This window comes from Symsagittifera roscoffensis, chromosome 4, assembly GCF_963678635.1.
Source record: "Symsagittifera roscoffensis chromosome 4, txSymRosc1.1, whole genome shotgun sequence".
Taxonomy (NCBI): Eukaryota; Metazoa; Xenacoelomorpha; order Acoela; family Convolutidae; genus Symsagittifera; species Symsagittifera roscoffensis.
The window spans coordinates 11,138,991-11,161,527 of record NC_087065.1 but is presented as its reverse complement, the minus strand read 5'-3'; the positions used below and the strand labels follow the sequence as shown (position 1 = coordinate 11,161,527).

At 38.8% G+C, this 22,537-nt stretch overlaps 3 protein-coding genes across 5 annotated transcripts in view; all 3 read left to right on the top strand.

Annotated features, from left to right (window-relative positions):
- Positions 1-22,537, top strand: part of LOC134843598 (putative leucine-rich repeat-containing protein DDB_G0290503) — a 210,754-nt gene that overhangs the window by 4,408 nt on the left and 183,809 nt on the right. The gene's annotated exons all lie outside the window — the stretch shown is intronic.
- Positions 11,963-13,208, top strand: LOC134843602 (threonine aspartase 1-like). Its single transcript, XM_063859755.1, has one exon. It carries the CDS (start codon positions 11,999-12,001, stop codon positions 13,064-13,066), a length of 1,068 nt encoding a protein of 355 aa, XP_063715825.1. The 5' UTR covers positions 11,963-11,998; the 3' UTR covers positions 13,067-13,208.
- LOC134843599 (protein mono-ADP-ribosyltransferase PARP6-like) lies at positions 13,669-18,193 on the top strand. The gene is made up of 2 exons (XM_063859752.1): positions 13,669-13,804; positions 15,236-18,193. Exons 1-2 carry the CDS (start codon positions 13,781-13,783, stop codon positions 17,606-17,608), a joined length of 2,397 nt encoding a protein of 798 aa, XP_063715822.1. The 5' UTR covers positions 13,669-13,780; the 3' UTR covers positions 17,609-18,193.

The following is a 22,537-nucleotide window of genomic DNA, read 5'->3' as shown; positions in this document are numbered from 1 at the left end:
CGTGGCGTCAAAGGCCTCTCTTTGTCTGTTCGTGGGGCCCCAACATCCGTGTGTCGGATTTATGTTGGAGGAACGAAATCCTCAATACCAATGTTTCCTCCTCCAACATCACCTTCAGGCTGGCGTCCTCCGCTCCCAGCGGTGCAGCGTAGATCTACAAACGGATCTGCAGGTCCAAGGAGTGCGGATCGACCCACTCCCGGACGGTCATCCCGAGCCGGCTGGACTTCACCTCGATGTCCGGCACTTTGGAGTAATGGGCTTGTCGCCCCACGGTAGCCCGGACCCTCACCTCCTGGACAATAGGGAGCTCCTTCACGTTGTCATCTGATATGGGCGCCCACACGAAGGCCTCCGCCCCCGTGGGGAACAGGATGTTTCGGTGAAATGATGTTGTTTTGGGGGTAGTCGACATGTTTTTCTAAATAGGGAGAAAGCAGGTTTTAGAAACGTGCACTTTTACGCGATAGACCGAGGGGGGGGGGGGGCGGTGAAATTATAGCCAAATTTACTGGCAAATTATCAAAAGACGAAAATACTCACGTGCAAGAGAGGTAGTTACTGACGGCGATTCAAAAGTTGAAATGTATGGTTTAAGTCAAACCCCCCCCCCCCCCGGATTAGGAACCACTGATCGGATCATTGTGAAATTCACAGGACAGGAGGGATAATAGAGATGATTTGACCCGGGCATGCAAAACCCTGGACTTGTCCTGGCTGCTGTTTTTGCCGCTCTTAAAGTGTACCCTGCAGATTAAGGGAGGCAACGTTCCTCCCGGTGATGAGGTAATGAAGGCAATCTAAGAAACATGACGAATTTGGTTTGGCGCATTCCACAGTAATTGGTTCGTGCGTGATGGGGTTAGCTACCGCGCAGTCCTCGGTACGAATTGGCGTTTTTCCGGCGCTGAACACTAAGACCCTTGTCTTTTTTCTTGGGGGAGAAGACGGTCGTTTGGCAAATATGGATTCTATTTTCGGGCTTTAAGTGACGCATTGGGACTTCGTCGAATAAGACCATTCGCCCCAGGTATCGCAGTTAGCCAATACAAACTTGCAGCTCTCGTGTAAATACTTCGAAGTGTAACGGCATCGAACTTCTTCTAGTCGAGGGAAGCTTCCCCTGTGGCTCAAACCCCGTTCGTGGACATGGCGAATGATGTGAACAATGTTGTGCTCGTGTAACACTAGTTTCCCGTCGCGGTATAAGGTGTAGTCAGTATACTGAAAATGAGAAGCCCGGTGCCTGAAAGCGCGTTTCTCATCTTTGTACAAACCTGGGGGGGGGTAGGTAACTTTCTTACGACTTAGCTCGGAGGTAACGTGAGATATCAAAGTAAGTTTTGTAGTCCATGGCGAATGCGAATATCAAGTTGTATCTAAAACAATAAGAATAACGTTGGGAGTATGCTAGTGAGATTGGTTAGCCAACTCGGCAAATAGAAAGGTAAATAAAGTACTAAGCTCAAAATAGCCCAAGCTCTGAGGAATTAGTCCCGTCTTTGGAGGAAAACTGGAGGGGGCTAGAATATGCTCACACTCCCCCCCCCCCCGCCGGACTAGGAACCACTGGTCGGATCATTGTGAAATTCTCAGGAGGGATACTAGAGATGATTTGACCCGGGCATGCAAAACTCTGGACCCGGGGGACATCCTGGGGCCGAGTGAAAACGGTTCCCGGAAGTGCAAATCGCCTTATTGGGACTAGTTACCTAGCAATAGGAATGACCGCAAAATTTCGTATATGGAAGTACTAGATGAGAGAAGCTTAAGTTTGAAACTTCAGACCCCTACTTCCGGTTTTAAAGCCTGTGCAAATAAACCACCCTTTGGCTTCTGAAAGCTTTTTCTTGAACCCTGGTGACCATAGGAAGCGGAATTTTGGAGGGTTGGTAAGTAGTGGTAAGACAAGCATGGCGTTTGAGTTTGGACCGAATCCGATGGTCCGACCGGAAGTTATTAGCACCGGGGAAAATTACCCCTGGGACCGGAAATAGGCAATTCACGGAAAAAAATTAGCGAAGACTTATTGATTTTATGGCGATAATGTGTGTTAGACCCAAGCCCCGTGGCTTCCGGAGGCACGTAGACCCAAGCTCCGTTGGCTTCTTTCGGTGTTAATAGCCAATCCCCGGAAAAGGTGATGAGCCTTTGAAAAGTGATAACTCGGGGAGTATTAATCGGGTATGGATGGAACTTGGCAGGTGGGAACCCCTTCCGGTTTTGAAATCTTTGATCTTTGCTTGACCTCTGGTGACCCCAGGGTGACCCTTAATTGACCCTTGGAACTGTTAGCCCCAGAATGGCTCGGACATACACGAAAAAGTACCTAGCGACAGTGCTGATTCCCCATGAATATCCCGGGGGGGGGGGGGACGAGAACGGAACTCACTTATGGGTTGGGGGACTAGGAAAAACTTAGATACGGGACCGGAAAGAGTTATTAGAAAATCCTGTCCTTTATAAAATATTATAGAACATTGGAATTAACAAGAAAGGACTTCAGTAAATATTGGGGTCAGCCATAGCTTGACTAATGGACTAGGAGTAGATATTTGAAAGTTGTGCCGAAGAAGCCACAGAATTATTGGTGCACAGGTGCAGAAGGATTGGGAAATAATTCTTCAGAGTAATATGGGGAGACAGTATATTTAAATAGTTTCTGGGGGGGGGGGGAGTTGTTTATTGGCTTGTTCCTTAAGTGTGGCGGGGTAGAAACATGTTTGGTATAAACCAATTAAAAACCTTGGGATTGCTGCAATTTCAACGCGAACTTTAGCTGAGGTTCAGTTGGACGTAAAATTTACTTGAAGCTATCTGATTAGCCACTGGGAGATTGGCCTTTGGAACTGGTGTACCTAAGGGAACCTTTAGCTTACCGGACGAACGTGGAATGCACCGCAGTGAATGCCGAGACTTATATGGGAGGGGGATATTTAATTATAGCGGTGTACAAATAAACATACCTGAGGGGGGGGGGGGGGGAGAGTGGTACGCGGATTTTAAAACCGAGAAAAATTAACGAAACCCGACAGAAGTTGGTAGTTCCGATCGTAAGTTTTGAGAGATTAACACTAAGTGCTTGTGTAGCCTGACTATTAATCTGTGAATGGATCGAATAGGGAACTTTTTTTAGAAGCTTGAAAACGGTTAATTTTAGAGATTAAGGAGAATCCATCTTCAATTGAACTGTGGGATCATTTTTTTTTATAAAACCAGCTTTAATTCCTTTTTACGAGCTCTAGCAATTTAATTTGTCATTACATGATAACTCCATTAACCTGATTTACTTTACGTGTTACAATCAACTTTTACGCGTGTTGATTGAATATAACTTTGCGGTCTCTTTTTGTCCACGTGTGTTCGATTGACTTTAAGAAGAAGCGATTAAGAAGAGATTTACGCGGGGCTAGCAATTTTTACAGGAGATTATAAAAGAACTACCACAATTAATTTGTAAGCGATTATTTGAGCGATCTTGGCCCCCGTTGATTTGAATAATCGGGGAATTCTTAGTTGAAGCAGGTTCCCCAAACTTACAGTGGCGCTTCTGGGTGGGCTCTATTTTCGACTGCACTTGTGATGCGATTGTTACGAACGGCTGAAGAGCGACAGTTTGACGACGGATAATGGACAATGAAGCAAGAGCGTTGATGGCTGAGGCTGCAGTGGCCGCAGCAAATTCCGTAGACCGTCAGCAGGGAGTGTTTGGCTTTGGGACAATCCGACCTGATCGATTCCCCTCTGGCAGCTACCCGAACTGGTCTGATTGGCGGAAAAACTTTGCGGGGTTAACAAAGCCATAGATCGACTCGGGAAAGAAGCGTTTTTCCTGGACTGTGCTGTCAGGACCATCGTGCTGGAAACAGGGTAGAAGTTGCACTTCCTTGGACACTCCCTCAACAAGACCTAGACCTAACTGAAATTGATCTCGCACGATTCTAACGCCAACTTTGCGATGTTTCGCAAGTTACTTTCGCACCTGGTGAACGCGACTTACGTTCAACTCGAGAGGGGAAGTGCGTACGAACGACGATGGGAATGCCTCTACGCGCAGTCGATGAAATTTTCCCCGGTGGTAACGAACCACTCACAGAGCTTGTACACAATGCGAGCGGAGTTGATTGCTTGCAAGATGGCAGCTCACAACTACGGCTATGTTTTGGACGACGCCTTGAGCTCGCTTACTCGTGGTTATGTAACGGCTACCTTGGTGCCTCCAGAGGGTATCACTAATAGCTTAGATGGTATTCGATTGGATAATATGTAGGAGGCTATGCCGGGGACAGAGCTGATGACGTACCAAGGTTTTGAGTTGATGGAGTCGACAGTCATTACAGAGACGGGGATCAACGTGTTGATAAATACCTCCGTGCACTATACGACGGGGTTCCATGAGGTGTGCCGAACCGTGACCCTACCTCAACCAGGCGAATGCAGGAGCCTCAGCGACACAGTACAAGCTTGCGCGCTCTCACTTGCGGCTCACTGCAGTGGAAGTCTTAAACTTTGCTTTCGACCGTTTGCGATGTCTCGAAATATCGAGTCCTCGTGCTTAGCCAGTCTATTCTTCAACTTGCCAACGGTGGTGCTGAAGTTATGTCCTCAGGAAGCGTTGCCCGAGATGCCGACAGCTATGTATTTGGAGGACTCTACTTACTTGGTCGCTTCACCTAACAGCGACTACAAGTTGTTCAACTACAGCCAAGGATCCCGAGAGAGAGAACTAATTGCAGGCTGTCGAAGTTGTCTCCTGCGGCGCAGCTGCGACGGACGAATAGAAACACCGGATGGGGCGTTGGTGCTAGTACCTGACCCAAGGACTTGCCGGTACGACTCAGGATTAACAACAACAATTAAGCAGCACCCGTTTATAGATACACTTTTTACCGCCCTGGACGAAGCCGAAAGAAACCTCCCGGGTGTTGTGATACCGGTGATTCTCGGAGAACAAGCAAGGAGGGAGATGGTCGAGGCCCTCCGGCTCAACTTGATTCAACTACCAGAAGGACCAGTGGACGAGGCCGAAGTGGCCAAGCCCTTTGCAGACGAGATTGTAGGGAGGCATACACTTTTCCACTGGCAGGCCCTGCGGTGTTAACCAGTTTAAGGATTGGGGGTGATTTGTACAGCCCTGATGATCCTAGCGATCCTTCTACGTTTACCTGCGATGTTTTTCGAGAAGAGCCTTACGGGGACGAGCCAGTCGACGACAAGGTCAAGAGGATGATTTTTGTGGACTCATTTTGTTTTGGATCGCCGGAAAGAAATCGAGGAGTCCCTTCCCCAGAAATTACCCGCCCTATGACGAGGAACGACACCCGTCCAACGCCAGTTGTCCTCAGAGTCAGGTGATGGGTGAGTCGTTCAGTGGACAGATCTAGCTACCGGCGAGGATTCCGGAGAGACCCCTTTTCGAGGATGCGAATACTTCGAGGACGGTTGGTGGAGGACTCGAACCAACCAGCACGCCGTTAGTGGAGAGGGGACTCAACTTCGTTCGCGGCAAATTGAGAGGAGTACCAAGACGAGGACCCAGAGCTGGTACAGGAGCGCTGATTGATACAACTCTGTGAGGCGACGAGGCTAGTGAACAAGAGGAGGATGAGCCAGTTCGACCGGCCGTGAGTTAAACTGGATACGGGATTGGAATGAGTTAATAGAAAATCCTGTCCTTTATAAAGTATTATAGAATATTGGAATTAACAAGAAGGTACTTTAGTTAATACTGAGGTCAGCCATAGCTTGACTAATGGACTAGGAGTAGATCAAAGAAAAACCTTGGGATTGCTGCCATTTGAACGCGAACTTTAGCTGAGGTGCAGTTGGACGTAATATTTACTTGAAGCGATCTGAATAGTCACTGGGAGACTAGCCTTTAGAACTGGTGTACCTAAGGAAACCTTCAGCTTACAGGACGAACGTGGAATGACTTATATGGGAGTGGGGATAATAAATCATACCGGTGTACACATAGACATACCTGTGGGGGGGGGGGATTGGTACGCGGCTTTTAGAACAGAGAAAAATTAACCAAAACCGAGGGAGAAGTTGGTAGTTCCGATCGTAAGTTTTTAGAGATCAACACTAAGTGCTTGTGTAGTCTGAATGTTAATGGGGATACGGATCGAAGTGGGAACCTATTCTAGAAGCTTGCGAAAACGGTTAAGTTTAGAGATAGAATTCGTGGGTTGCTTTAGAGACAACCGAGTTGGGAGAACCCAGCTTTAATTGAACTGTGAGATCGTTATTTTTTATTAAACTAGAGTTAATGCCTTATTACGAGCTCCAGCAAATTATTCTGTCATTACCTGATAATTCCATTAACCTGTTTTACTCTACGTGTTGCGTGTGTCGATTGAATATAACTTTGCGGGCTCTTTTTATCCACGCGTGTTCGATTGACTTTAAGATGAAGTGAGTAGCAGCGAAAAGAGCAAGGGATTTACGTGGTCTAGCAATTTTTACAGGAGATAATAATTGAGCCACTACAAATCATTTGTAATCGATTATTTGAACAATCTTGGCCCCCGTTGATTTGAATAATAAGGGAATTCTTAGTTGAAGCAGATTCCCCAAACTTACATTAGCGATGAAAAACAACGAGACAACAAAAACCGTGAAGAAGTTATATTGTTGGAGCCTATTCGTTCAGTTCATTAACCTGACTCTAAAAATTCAAAATATTTTATTTCACTTTCAATTGAAAAAATATGACAAGAACTCTCTCGTCAAAATTAGATTCGAAAAAGGATATTTTACAAAATATTTAAATTCACTAACATTTCGACAGTGCACGCTATAAATTCTAATTTCACTCATCAAACTCAATTTTGATTGTTCGGGTCTCAAAAATAAAAAAATGAATACCAAAAGTAACAAGTCTCATTCAAACTTCAATCAAACTTCAATCAAATTTTTGTTTTAACATCTCATTATTGTACACGTCAGTGATACAATCATCTCAATTTTCTACATCTCAAATTTAAAAACTTAATTTATTAAGTCTCCCAGTGCTCAGTTAAAACTATTAATAGTATTTAGAAACTCGTGTCACAAACAATACCCATTTTAATATACACTTTCTCTTTTCCCTAATATCACACAACCTCGGTGTCGTTACCGAAATTGTTTCCAATGTGGTAGTAATGAAAGCCAGTTTACAAATATAGTATTATGTTTGTCCGGATTCGAACATCCGAAATTTCTACAGGAAATATCGGGGAGGCGTTCAAATCCAGGGAAGCAAAAAGTCGAGATTTCTGGAAAGCAGTTAGACTTCTGGGCTAAAGTAATTATTGCATGCATTTTTGAGGGATGGTCAGTTGCATTGTTCCCGCCAATAACTTAAAAAATCATTATCCTGCCTCGCGTCTCTTAAATTATCTTGTCACGATTGCCAGTTGGCTCTTTTGTCCCCTCCTGTGGCCTTAGTTTTCCGTATTGTTCGCAAATTTGCTCAAATGGGAATCTCCGACAATGATTACTTTTTTCGAGTTGAATGACTTTTTCCAAGCATTTATCTGATACCTTGTTAGGCTACAAAAGTCTCGGATTGACCCACTTCATCATTGAGATTTTATCTTAGTGCATTATCCTCCTGCCGTGGATCAAAACGCGAGTTAATGATAACAACTTGCTTGTTAGATTGTTGATTTTAGGTACTTTTTCTACTCATAGATCATGAGCTTGAACATTTGCTCTCGGTCGATGTAAGAATGTTGCTGATGTTCGCAGTAAATATTGCCCTAAATGGTCATTAAAAAGGCATTTAAGAGAGTAAAAACGTGAGTTTGCGCTTAATTTTGCGCGCTAGTGTACTTGAAATACGAAACACGTGAGCATTGCTCATGTGAAAATACGTGAACATTTTTAAGAGTGAAATAATTACGTTCATTTTTGTTTCGAGCGGAATGAATTTGTGCGTAGTTGTCTATGATTGAAAATTTATACCATGCTGAATATCGGCAAAGTGAATCAATCAGATGCTTTCGTAGAAAATAGACAATATCAAAAAACCGATTGTCAATTAAAGCCTTAAAAATTACATTCCTAAAAACTATCAACCTGATACATGATTTAACATTTGATATCAGGTTCTCCTGCATGAAGTAATGGATATTGTCAAAAATTCTCTGCAGGTGATTTAGCCATGTTATGAAGCAACACAACCCACTATGTTTATGCATTGATATTTAAGGTTAATTGTTTCGTGACCTGTCATGGTTGAAGCATTTCAGAGAGCTATCTATGTGTAAGTTTGATTTTTTCGTATTATCTTGAGTTTTATAAAATGCTTTGTTAAATAGAGATGCATTTTCGATTCTTTCTTATGAATATTTAATTTTGTACAGTTGCTTCATTTTAAATTTAATTAATTCGCAATGTTAATTGGGTTGATCTCAGTTTGAATATGGAATCAAAATTAAAGCTTCTATTTTGTGTTTTTGATAACATTTTCTTTCGAGTAGATAGAGGTATTAATGATGAATATACTCAACATGATCATAATTTTCGAAACAAATGGTCAAAATATACCTGAGCGGGAATTTATCGTAGTTCAATTTAATTTGACCCTGTGAAACGTTTTGTCACAAATATTTCTGAGTTACTGTATTACACAATTCAGGTAATATCGTGTCAGTTTTAGAAATACAAAAACACTGGGAAGTGAACTTTAAATCATGAGATGCATCTCCATAATAATGACATTTTTTTTGAAAACTCAACCAGGATCAATAGAACATATTATTTATGTGAAATGATTTCTTTTAATTCAGGTTGTTTTCGGAATTTCGAGGTCTTCTTTTATTATTACACTTTTATTATTACAATTACGCGAGAGCAGGTGTCTTGAAATCGGGAGCTAGACTTTTTTCCCGTAAAGAACTTTTCTTACACATTTCTAAGAAATTGTGAAGTTGTTTTATTAGTGAACCTTAGCAGCTTCGAGACCTTTTCCCACTTGGCCTGGGATAACGCGGTTGATTTTGCAGTCCCGGTAGGACCTTTATTTTTTTCAGTATGTATGAAATTGAAAAAAAAATTTCCTGTGAAAACTATTGTAGGACTTTCGTTTGTCTGCTCAAATTTTGTCGGCTTAGGTACCACATCACGGATTTTTCATGTGCTATAAGCAAGAATCATTTTAGTTGTGACTGTTGTTTATTGTAGTCTCAGAGGGACTTGAATCTTCTGAAGTTTTTTTAAATCTTTTTTCTACTCAACTTGTCTGTGCAAAGATTTTCGGCTTTGTTTCCGCTTCGTAAATTTTGTTCCGTTGCTAATTAAAAATTCATAATTTCTGATTGACATGCTGGCTTAAAAACCTTGTGGATTAAAAAGGGTACTATGAAAATGTATAGGATTGGATTCTTTTAAATTTTGAGACGGTTCGGAAATTTTGATCACTTTTTGCAAAACTTTTATGTTTCTCAAAAACTACCCCCTCGATTTTCAAAAGAGTGGCATCAATAGAGAGATTGCCTACTCACATGTCTCTTTTTTTGTAGTCTTTTTTTTCTTTACTTCATTGTCTGCAGCCTTCGTAAAAGTCTGTGGGGGGGGGGGGGATATTTGACCCATATATTTGGATTTTTTTTCGTTCTCTCAAAGCCTACGCTTCTAAATCTGAGGTTTTGATTTCAATGGATAATACGGGTTTTTATAAAGTTTCCCTTCATAAGCGGCTATGTCCAAAATTTTACACATAATGTGATGACCCTAGAAAAAGTAAAGTTTTCGATTTTTGACCGTTTTTTGAAAATTTTTTGTTTTTTTTTCAAAAACGACCCTCCCAAATCTGAGATTTTAGGTTGAATGGGTGATCGAGTTAGGAAAAACTCTCTTGCATACAAAGTCACGTTCAAATTTTTTGAAACAAAAAGATGTGGCTCTCGGAAAAGTCAATTTTTCGATCTTGGACGTTTTTTTGAAACTTTCTTGACTTTTCTCAAAAACATCCTCACTGAATCTGAGATTTTGGTTTCAATGGGTAAAACAAGTAGCGGAAAGCTCCCCAGCATAATTGGTTACGCCCAAATTTTTTAATACAAAATTTATTGCCCTCGAAATAATCAGATTTTTGATTTTTTGAATGTTTTTTGAATCTTTTTGACTTTTCTCGAGAACCAACCCCATCTGAGACTGTGGGATCAATGATGATGAAGTGTAGAGGAAATCTCGTGTGCTTTAGTGATTACTACTTTTTTTTAACACAAAGTTATCGCACTCGGAAAAGTCAAATTTTTGATTTTCTAGCAGTTTTTTTGAAGCTATTATTTTTTTTTTCTCGAAAACTACCCCCTCACGTCTGAGTTGTTGGATTCAATCTAAATAACAGTATGCGTGAATCCTCTTATTGAAACAAGAGGTTATTTAAAGCATACCTCTGTCATTGGCTACTCCTACTTTGACTAATTGGAAAGCCTACTTTTATAATTGTAAAGCCAGCCAATCTTGATTTCTTATGGTCTTCAAAAGTCGAGGTTTTGAAACTTTGACCGTTTTTGGAAACTTTTTGACTTTTCTCGATAACTACCCTGCCAATTCTCAGGTTAAGTAATCAATCGGGAAACTGATCCTGCAAAATTTCTCTGCTTAAGCGGCCACGACCTATTTTTTGCAGAAAACATGTTAGGGATTTAGGAAGTTCAATTTTTGAATATTTGAACGTTTTTTTACTCTTCTTAAAGACTATCCTATCCAATCTGACATGAAGAACTCGGTCCGAAGAAAGGGTACCAGAATTTGTAAGAAAAAGATTACATTTTTGGGAAAGTTTTTGAGGAGAAACAACTAAGGTTTTGGGCATGGTCCAATTTTTAAATTGCCTATTTCATTTTGCAGCAATACAAAAATTTCAAAAAAAAAACAAACATATATCTACAGCTTTAATTGGACCCCTAATTACCTTTTATCGAGACTCGCTAAAATTTTGATTCACCTAGTTTTTTTTTCATTATTTTCAGCGTATGTTTTTGATGTCTGTTTTATTGCAAGTAGTGCAAAGCTCCGCTTCGCCTCTGTGTTACACTTTCGATAGCAAATGTATTTTAACCGACTTCTAAATTTTTTTTACTGTAAATAACTTTGCTCACAGAACGGCCAAATTAGCAATGATAAATTTATGTTCAGTTCGTATTGATTTCAGATTTCTTTGCGTCGCCTGCACACTCGGTCTGAATGACGCCTGCGACGACAAAGGTCTTGGGTTAGAAACTTGTAGACCTGTCTTTCTCTGTTTCAAAAAAAATTGACGGCTCATCATTTGTCTGCTTATGTTTTGTCAGCTTAGTTGCTACATCGTAGAATGTTTTTTTTTGTATGCAATTTGCCTTATAATTGCGTTTAGTGTTTTTATTAACTTCTGCTAATTGTGATTTTACTGACCTTGAATTTGAATGTATTTAATCTGTCCAAATGATGGCCTATTTTTTATCGGCTTAGTGGCCTTATGTTGCGTCGTTTGATAACCGAAGAAATTGTTCCTGTGTGTGTGTCGGTGTTTCTAGGGGGAGGGCATATGTCTGATTAGTTTCATTGTCTTTTTGATTTTTTTCGGCTGAAATGGTTTTCTGATCAGGTACTCCTGGCTTTTTAACCGCTTTTTAAGTTTTCTTCCGATGCTAATTTCACATTCTAATGTCTTGTCATGTTTTTTCAAAGCTAGCTTTATTCATTTTGATACATCTAGTTTTTTTTGGCAGTTTCGAACTTTTTTTCGATATTTTTTCCGGTTGTGTTGTTAGTGATGCGAAGCTCTGCTTCGCCTCTGTGTTATAATTTTTTTAAAATTCATCTCGCATTTCACTTTTTGCGCTCCGATAACTAGTTTGAATTTTTTTTTGAAGAACGCTGGTTTTCTGACTCAAGGTTAAAAGATAGATGTGACCTTAAAGAAACTGATGAGGTGAAAAGAATTTGCAGGAAAAAGCTGTTTTTAAAGATTTTGCGACCATTTCAGGAGAAATGAATTTTTCTCATTTCCGAAGTAAATATGTTTGCTCCTGCTATCGCCATACACTGCGGGGTGGGATTTTACGATTCAGAATTTCGAAATCAAACTCAAATTCTTCTGGACTCAACTCTTTCCGAGGCTCAAAGGCAGCTGAATTCTGGTGGGCAAACAGCATTGGATGTTTGCTGTGACGTATGTAAGCTTCTAGAAGATTCTCCTTTGACGAATGCTGGGATTGGTGCAAATCTGACCAATCAGGGCACAGTTGAATTAGACGCAACTGTTATGATGAGTGAGCCACTTTTATTTGGAAGTGTCGGTGCACTGCCGGGATTCAAGAACCCAATTTTAGTTGCCAGAAAGCTTCTGGACCTTCAAAGAAAAGCCAGAATTTTTTCAGACCTATTACCGGCTTGCTTTTTAGCAGGAGAGAGCGCATCGGATTGGTGTTTAAAAGTGGGTTTCTCAACCTGTAATCAACTGATAACTGACGATGCTCTGAACTTTTATCAGAAAGCACTTAAATTACAGGTCAAAAGAAAAACAGATGTTTCATTTGACGCTGAGCCGTTATGCAAACGAATGCTTGGAGTCGGAACGGTCGGTGCTGTAGTTGTAGATAAGTCTGGTCTTGTTTGTGCTGGAACTTCGAGTGGCGGGATTATTCTGAAGGAGCCAGGTAGAGTCGGTAGTTCTGCAATGTATGGTGCTGGATGCTGGGCTGAAACAAAAGGAAATTGCAGAATCGCAGTCTCTTGTTCTGGCGAAGGAGAGTTTTTGATCTGGAAGCAATTCAGTTCTAGACTCTGTGAAGCGATTTTAAGCAATTCAGTTGACTCAGAGGAACTTCTGGCACCTGTGTTTGAAAGGTGTTTTGAAAAGATTAGTGGACTTGATGCGAAATGTGCAGCAGCTATTTGTGTTCGAGCTTTTGAAGACGAAGAAACGGAAGTTTGCTGGGGAACTAACTCCTATTCGTTTCCAGTCGGGTTCGTGGGTGCTAATAATGAAAAACAATCTGAATTCAATGAAGCTATTTTAAATAACTCGAATGAACGGAAGCTTACAGTTACTAGCCACTTGGCAAGAAATGTTTCAGAAAGTTGATCTTAATCAGCTGCTATCTTAGTTTTCTCGGTCAACTGCCAAAATGATTGTTTAAATGCAGAAATAGTTTTCAATTTGTATTTATTTTTCAGTTGTTCTTTTTCAGCTTCTAGTTCATAAGATCGGCAAACTTACCATTTTAGTTTTTATTTGGCTCTTTAATTATCTAAAATGTTTGATAACTTGCCGGAATAAAACATAATATTAAAAATTGTACGGGTTGTTGCTCAAAATAATAATAGAATCATAATCGACCTCCTAAATGCGCATGTAGTATATCCTGGACCCACTAGACAAGAAAATGATTTTTTGTCCAGAAAATTCTGGAACCATTTTTTTAATCGCAATTAGTTTGCCAAAATCGGATGGAAAACGGGTTTTAAAGGGGAATCGTTGGTGGTCAGTCGAAATTTTGATATATTTGTGGGCCTCAAACCAGCAAGCCAAATATTTTTTTTTACAGCCAAGTATTTGCTCAACGTAATTTATACCTTATTCATTATTTGAAGTTTCAGCGATGGTGTGCTTGTGGAACATCTGGTGATCAAATTTGAAATAGCGTCTCATTTTTGTTTTTTTAGAAGTTACTCCATTTCAGAAAACATATGTTTGTCTCAGTTCAGATCATCTTTGTCGATCAGGAATGATTAAAAGCAAGGTCACGCACATTTCAGTGAACGAAAACAAAATATTTCTTGCTGTACTAATCAAACGATGGCAGCCACAAAAACTATGTCGGTAAGTGTTGTTTTAATGTTTCTTAAAAGGCATTTCTCATCGAATGAGACTTGAAGGTTGAAGATATGATACAGTCACGGGACAAAGAAAGTTCATTTGGCCAGTCAGCATAAATTGGGACAGGCAAAAATAATTAAAAAGAGCAATCAAAAATAATCAAAGAAGACGTGGCTATTTATTTAGATTTGCGGTTGTTGTTGATTCCTTGCAGTTTTATGATGTTAACTTAATTTTTTTATATGCATCGTATAGTTTCATAAAAACAGTAATCCTTATACGGTAGTTTTACTAAAATGATCAGTTGAGTCAACGTGTATCAATCATACGAGTAAATTGAAATTGAGAGAGCTTCAAATATAAATATGAAATAGGAGCGCAGATGAACAACTTACCGAACAGAAAAAGACTCGGGAAAAAGTCTTTGAGTTTTTCGCGACTAGACTTTTGATATATTTTCAAGTTCAGTTCATATTTATAATAAAAAGAAATTGCGCTCTACAAGTTTGCTCTCTACAATTTCGAAAAGACGAGCACCAAAAAACGCGAATCACTAATTGCTCAAAAATAGAGTTCAATTTCAGTGTTCCCAGCGAAATTTAAAAACCATCTGTTGACCTAGCTTGCTCAAATTGGGTTACTTTTATCAAAAAAATTTCAATCATCCGAGTTTCACAAAGATTTGAGATAATTATTTTTTTTGCGGATTTTTTGTTTTGTCGGCTTCCTAGTTTTCGATTCTTTTTTTTGTCAGAGGTGAAATTAAAATCACCACGTAAGTTGTATTGGTTCAAAATTTCCGCTTGATTTCTACTTGCTGTCAAACTAAAGTTGATTTTTTTCATTGCGTTATTGTTAAGTTTCTCTTGATTTGCAGCAATAGATTATCATACCTTCCGTTTTAAATTTGAACGGCATTGTCAATTAGTGTCATATGTAGATTTTGATTTTATCAATTTCATTGGATTTTTTGAGTAGAAAATGGTTCAAACTGCTTCAGAATATATTGAAAGAAATTTGCCAAGTTGATGAAATGGTTTGAGAAGGTTTAACCGGACGTTTAAGCGTATCAAATTCCTATGACATTTTGAATTATTTGTTCCCTCTGTAAATATCGATTTTGTTAATCAAATTTACTGCAGAGGGGTTAGAAGGAGCTGGTGGCTGAGGCTAAGGGTTTTTTCGTCCACTTTTAGGTACCACAAGAAAATATTCAAGGGGTTCAAAAGCGTTAACATGTTTAAACCCTATTGATCATGATTTGGATTCCTAGAGAAAATCAAAAAGGTTGCCTTTATGTCCAGAAAATGACTCTAAAACTTTTCCCGTATTTCCGACGCGTTTACTAGGAGAAAAATGAGCTTCCAATCTGTTTGTACAGTTTATCGGTGCTCAACAATACTACATGTTTATCATTTATTTCTTGTTCTTCAGAAATTGCTGGCTAGCGGCGACTCGAACAACCTCGCCATGAGTTCCATTTTCAATTCCCGGGGATTTCACAGCGACAAGAACTCGACGACCAATTTCTTCCTGAAACGAACAAACACTGCAGTAGTTCCAGTTGCAATGGAAGAAAACTTTGAAGTTGAATTTGAAACCGAAGAAGCTTCCCAGCGGTTACAGAATGGACATATTACCCCCGTTAAATTCAGCCACGATACAGACCCTAAGATACTGCACGTTGCAGGCTTAGAAAATGGAAATGTCCAAAATGTTTCTGGAAAAAGCTGTCAAAATCACGAAGATTTCGAACCATTTGAGACAGATGAAATAATTCTTTCATCGGCCAATGATACTGTTAGTGACGAGGAAATTTTGCACCCGCTTTTGGCGAAAGAGATCAAACATTTCCAAGAGCAGTACGGCACCGATAGTATCGTGGAGGTTGAAGTTACAGATATGGCGGCGGTAACTATGAAAATTGACATCGACTTTCTAGACGCCTCGATAGCATCGGCGTGGTTTTTTAAACCAAATGAATACATTCTGCTTAAACTGGTCTTTCACAATATGTTGTTTCTGGACGGCCTGCCACCAAGGGTGTCAATTATCCACCAGTACGGACCTTCTGTCAAGTTCCCAGTTGGAAGACAGTTGGAAAAGATCATGGAAAAGTACTTCAGTAATATGTGGCCCTTACTTGCAAATAGGAGTCTAGAACGCATTTTAAACGAGCACTTAACTAAATGCAAATGTGGTAGCTTAAGAGAACTTTTGAATTTGGGCTTTCCTGAATCGGAAGTTTCGGCAGCGCTTAAGCAGTGTGGAGAAAGTGTCAGTGAAGCAGCTAGTTTTCTAATCGATAAGGGAGGCCTGGAGAACAACGGAAATGATGGCTCGCCTAGTAAAACTACTCCCAGTTTTTCATCTCCAAATTGCAATACTTCATCTAGCAATAAATCGCCCTCGCCATCTTTAAACAACAGTTCATCGCCAAAGTCTACGAAACTTAAAAACATGCTGGGAGTTTTTGTGAGATTGCTGTCCCGATCGGATAGCTCAGCCAGTGCTTACAATAAACAGCTAAGTTTGAGTCTGGTCAATCTAAGTGCAGACGGTTTGAAAGCTAAAGAGGTGCCGCCTTTGGAGTATGGACTGCTAAACCAGGTCTATACTTACGTCAAAAATAGAATCGTATCAATTAATGAGTTTTGTGTCATTTGCGACGAGCCGCATGTTTTTCAAAATGCAGAATGGCAGTACATGCTTAAACCTTCAGTATGTAGCCGAGAACTGTGTTGCTTCTCGTTCCAGCAAATGGGAGTGATGAATGATGCAACCGACTCGTTAGCTACAGGAGCCGAAGTTACAGACCTTCTAGTCGCGTTAGCCAAAGCGGCCCTGAAATCAAAAAGACGTGAAATCATATTCGACCCCTACCCTATAGTAGTTGACCCAAACAACCCAAAAGAATTTGTGCTAACCCCAAAACGAAAGAATTTTGCATTGCTAGAATCACTTTTTGAAAAAATAGAAGAAATAGGTTTTTCGGAGTTCATAGATTCGCAGCATTTTCAACAGAAGCTGTATAAATCAGATCCATGTTTATATCCATTAGTATCATGGCTAGTAATGTCCAACCGCAGTCATATTGTTAAGATTCCCTCAAGATTTCAACTCTCATTTATGCATACACCTCACCAGTTTCTACTCCTGAGCAGCCCGCCGAGTAAAGAAGCAATTTTTCAAGAGGCGAAGAAAACTGAAATGCAAGGCAGTTACTTTGCGTTTCACGGAAGTCTTATAGAAAACTGGCATTCAATTTTACGAGGAGGTTTGCTTGTCGGAACGGGCACTAAACATCAAGTACATGGTGCGGCTTATGGAAGAGGCATTTACCTCTCACCTTTGTCTTCGGTATCGTATGGGTACTCAAACTGCGGCCATGGAGAGTACAATGGAACTGATTTGCCAGTAGGTGCAGTATCCTCAAAAACGGCTCCCGGTCAGAAATCGAGGTTTATTTCAGGGAAAAACATAACCTGTATTGCACTTTGTGAAGTTGTCAACTCCTCAACACATCTTCAAAAGTTCCAGAACGTCTGGGTTTGCAGTAATCCGGATTTGGTGTGCACCCGCTTCTTTTTTGTCTACGAAGGCGGACAAGTTGGCGATCAGCTTGTAGATACAATGTTGACCAAGTTCAAAAGCGAGATAGAAAACACGTTGAGTATGATGTCAAGTGGAGAGGACGACGGATTAGTTGAAGAAGCGAGTCACAAAAAGTCGAACAATGAGAGCATGATACGAAATAACTCGGGAAAGGGAAAAAGTAAATCGAACACTAATTCAAGCTCAAATTGAAATCAGCTTGCCGCATGTTGTAGTACAATAGCCCTAAAAATTATCGCAAAAGGTTAGACGCAGTATTTTAAGGTGTAAATTGGTGGTTTAAATTATATTAATCGGATGTAAGTTCGAGGTAATTTACCATTTAGACCTGGCAATCTTTATCGATTTTTGTGAAGATTTATTGATTATTGTTGAGCTTACTTCTATCCATGCATTTGTCTATCTCTTTACGAACCTCCTTTTAAAAGCTTTCCATTCAAAATTTTCGATTTTCGATTTTTTTTCATATAGGAGTCAGTTAATAATGTTAACTATTGGTGCTATATTTTCTAAAGAGCATTCATTCGTTAAGTGTTGTATCCTTCGTAGTAGTAACTCTGTCAAATTTCCAGAGGTTTTCAGTTGTGATATAAAACGCAATCATTGTCTCCAAATTGACCTGAATATAAGATGCAGTTTTGTAAGATTCTCGTTTCAATTAACTTTTTGCGGGATAATTTCAAATTGACCTCAAATAGGCAGATTTTATTGGCTAATGTGACCCTAAAATAGTATAATATTTATTCGTGTTCTTGTTTTAAATCCAGTTTAGTTTAGTTAAATGGTTAGTTGAAATTTAAATCTTTCAGTTTTTCATTTGCAAAGAAACGCAGGAAGCAGAAGAAACCGAGGTATTGGGCTTAAACGAACGAAATGGTTTCTTTTAGTTGCTGGTGATAACAGGTAAGTTGAGTGGCAGAGTATCGAACAGAATAATGGCCCAAGAGCAGAACGGGTCTAAGTGTAGAACAAATTGAACCTAATTAGCTAGTATGGCATGACTGCATATGTAATTGCAACAATTCACAGCATCTGGCGTAGAGGTAATACATATGTAATACATATGCTTGAGACGAAGAAGGCTTGTGGTTCGAATTCGGCCGGAACCTTTTTTTAATCTAAAATTTTTCTGCTTTTCGGACTAATGTTCTTCTGCTTATATAGGTTCAGCTTTCTTTTAAATTTCTGAATGCCATTTCTAAGGCACCATTGGTTATAAGATTTTTGCCGGTGTTTAGTTTGATTTAAATAAGAATTATAGTGCACAGATTTAATACGCATACTATTTCGGAAGATTTTTGTGAACATTAAATCTGATTGGCTTATTGGCCGCATATTACGCCGTTTGATGACCGAAACTAATTTGAAGTGCGTTTGAGTTTTGGGAGGAGGCAAAAATTGACGGCATTTTTCAACCATTTCGTAAGTTTTGTTCCGATGCAAATTTCAAATTCAATTTTCTTATTCAGGACAAATTGGGAGACATGATATTTTTCTTGAAATTTGTAGACGCAGCTTTTATTGTCATTTCAACAATTTTTTTCGGCTTTCGTATCAATTTGTGAGAGCTAGTTTTTGTCATGCTATGTTTGTGTTTGTATCGCAAGTAGTGCGAAACTGCTTCGACTCTGTTTTTAGATTTGAGAAAAAGAATAAACCAGTAATAGAAGAAAACAATTAATCAGACATGTCTGTAAAAGGTCATGTCTTTGCCAGCATGGGTTTCTTTGTGGAATAAACCACGATACTAGCACTGATGGCAAACAGCCAATGGCGTGCTGAAATAAGGCAAAATAAGCCAATGGCGTGCTGAAATAAGGTTGAAGTGTTGGCAAAATAAGGCAGTTTTTCCAAAAAAAACGTATCAGCGTTTTAAATATGTTTAAAACACCTTATCTTCTCAAAGCAATGTTTTAGAACTCCATAAAAGACTCAAGCGGTACAACTTGGAGTATGAAAAAATTAATTCATGAATTATGATTTAAATTTTTGTAAAGCACGCGTAGGCAGAAAACTAGCTTTCCCACTTTCTCCGGTGCTAGTCTAAAGCGCAAGTCTGAATGAAAGAAGTCCATCAAACTGTGCAACGAAGGTGCAATGCTGATCAGAGCCTATAGAAAATGACTGCTAAAGCTGTTCACCAACCAGTGTGTCAAATTTGGTTCTGATTTTTTTTTTACTTCAAATAAGTGTCGTATTTAGAGGGTGGTGTCATTCGAGAACTATATGATCGCGTAGAAAATTAGTAAATTAGGAATGATCGACAACATTTGTCTTCAGATAATGAATAATAAACAAAAAATGAAATAAAAAATTGTTACAAAATTGTTTTTTTTTTCTAAATTTGCAATTAAATTATTTTTTTTTAGAAAGCATATTTCGCCAAATGAGCACTAAATGAACATGTAAAACTTGCTTTTTTTCACAGTAAACTTAGGTTTTTATCCTAAAAGTCTTTAAAAAAAGACAGTAAATTTCCATATAACATGCATTACTCGATCGCGTTCCTCGGTCGAATTTAGATCAAATCTCAAAAACTTCAAACCAGTTTTTCTCGACTTTGAGTTAAGAAAATATTTTAATGTTGTTCGAAGCACGACTGAAAGGGGTTTAATATGATATATCAGTCGGCGCATTCTGATGATTATGCATGGCAAACAAAAAAACTAAAACACACCCGACCATTTGTAACAAGGCATAGCAAGTAACCACCGCTTACTCCGCTGCTCTTACATTTTTCACGGCAGGAATAGTGCGAGTTAATCCGTGTTGGCCAGTTTCGAATTGTCACCTGTTGCGAACTGTCGCCCGTTGCGAATTGTCGCTCACTTCTAATTGTCGTATAATACGAAATGTCGCATCACGATTCGAACAAGTTGAGGAGATGGAATGTTACGGCATTTGCCATCCTTGTCGGTTAACGTTATTACTTTCTGTTGAAATTAGTCTGGGCCCACATAAATGTCCGAAAAAGAAATACAAAGTTGTGCTCGATGGCTGATTTGTGCGACATCTAGTCTGAACAGTAAGTAAAAATGTTTAGAACTCAACTATACCACTCTGCAAACTAGACGTAAGCCAGAATTCTGCCAATTTCACGGAATTTAGTTTAATTTAAATCAAAAAGTAATTAATTTTAAACCGTTCCCATTTTGTTTGCTACCTTCGGTATAGCTAGAAAACTTGAAGAACTTTTGATTTTGAGTATATCTCTTGTGTTACTTTTCCTTGTTCCGTGCTGCGAAACTGCCAGTATGTCAGTTTAAAATATAGTTATATAAATTATCATTAAGTTTCTGTACCACATCAATAAAAGGTTTGAAATGATAAATTATGTGAACTAAGAACTAAACATGGCAATCTAACCGTATCTTATGAAGAAAAGAACAAGCATACAAGGCAAAATATATTCCGAAGAGATTCCAAACTGTGACAGCGAATTTTTGAATCCTTGTAAACTGGGCCACGGCGTCCAGATAAATTTATTTTCTTTAAGATTAGTTGATTATATTTCATCGTTGATATATGAAGTTCATCGGTTTATTACTGTAACTTGCTGAAAAAATTGAAGATCAGCAATTGTGTTTTGTTTGAAAAAAAAACATCAATGGTTTACCAAAGTCAGTTGAATCATTTGATAGAGTGGCTTATAATATATTCAAATTTTTTATCTTCAGCACACTTGGCTTAGAGTTAACGACTGCGCCTGGGATGGCTAAGATTTTTGGTTCGAGTCTAGCTATGACCTCTGTTTTTTTATTGTCGGTCTTTTTTTTTCTGCTTATGTTTTTTCGGCGTATTTTGCTTCTGCTTTGATTTATATTGTAATTCTCTGTTTTTTTTGGTTTATTTCTGTAATTTGTAAATATACTATGTTGTGGCGTAAAAGTCACAACTCTTAAAATTTGATTGCCTAAATCTATTTAGGCCAACTGTTTTTTTTTGGTATTTTTTCTGTTCTTGCATCAGTGCGCGTCTTCGCAAGTTGCGTCGGCTGCTCGGTAAATGATAATAAGAATTTTTTATAAAGGCTGGTGGATGTTTTTCGACTTTTAAGAGGAAGTCGAAATTGTTTTTAAGATTTCCCAGCGGAATAAAAACTTTTCCTATAGATCCAGTTTTCTCAAGCTGGGTTCATGTTATCAAAAGAAGCGCCAATCATAAATTGTTCTAGAAATTCAAAGAGCTTAAAGGGCATCTATTTTTTTCTTTGAAATTCGAAATGAGCCATTTTTTCAAGAAAGTCAGTATTTTTTATGTTTACTTGCGTTTATTACTCTTTTCCAATCTTCGATTGGCTATAATTTTTTTTCGAAACTGAGCGTTTTTTGTTTTGAGTCGCACAAAATTTCAGATATAATTTGTTTTTTTTTTGCCGGCTTAATGATTTTAATCTTCATGATTTGAAAGCCCCTTGAGTTTGAATCTGTAAAATTATTTCGTGAAAACTAAAATTTAAGTTGGCAATGGATCCAAAAGAATTTTAAACGCTTCCAAACAATACAGTGCTGATTTAAATTATCCGGACAAAACGAACAAAACTTGAATTTTCAAACGCGTTTTTCTCAAATTGGGTTTAGATTAGACAAAAAGGGAAGAGAACAAAAGTTGCTTAGAATTTCACCAGAATTAATATGGTGCCATTTTTTCTCCGAAATTCTCAACAAAAAATTTACCCCAAAAATGGGTCATTTTGGCTTTTTTCAATTAATCAAGAATTACGCTGATACTATTTTGTTATTTGATAAGAAAATTATATCACAGGAAGCCCCTTACGCAGCTCAACAAAGTTTAAGAAGGGTTAAATCTCCAAAAAACCAGTATAAGAGAAAAAAAATTCACTTGATTGTCAATAAATGTGATTTTCACTATATAAAATCCAGAATCTGTTTAAAAATAAATTTTAAACAATTTGCGCAAATTTTTTGGAGATTGAGCCCTTCTTAAACTTTGTTGAGCTGCGTAAGGGGCTTCCTGTGATATAATTTTCTTATCAATTAACAAAATAGTATCAGCGTAATTCTTGATTAATTGAAAAAAGCCAAAATGACCCATTTTTGGGGTAAATTTTTTGTTGAGAATTTCGGAGAAAAAATGGCACCATATTAATTCTGGTGAAAT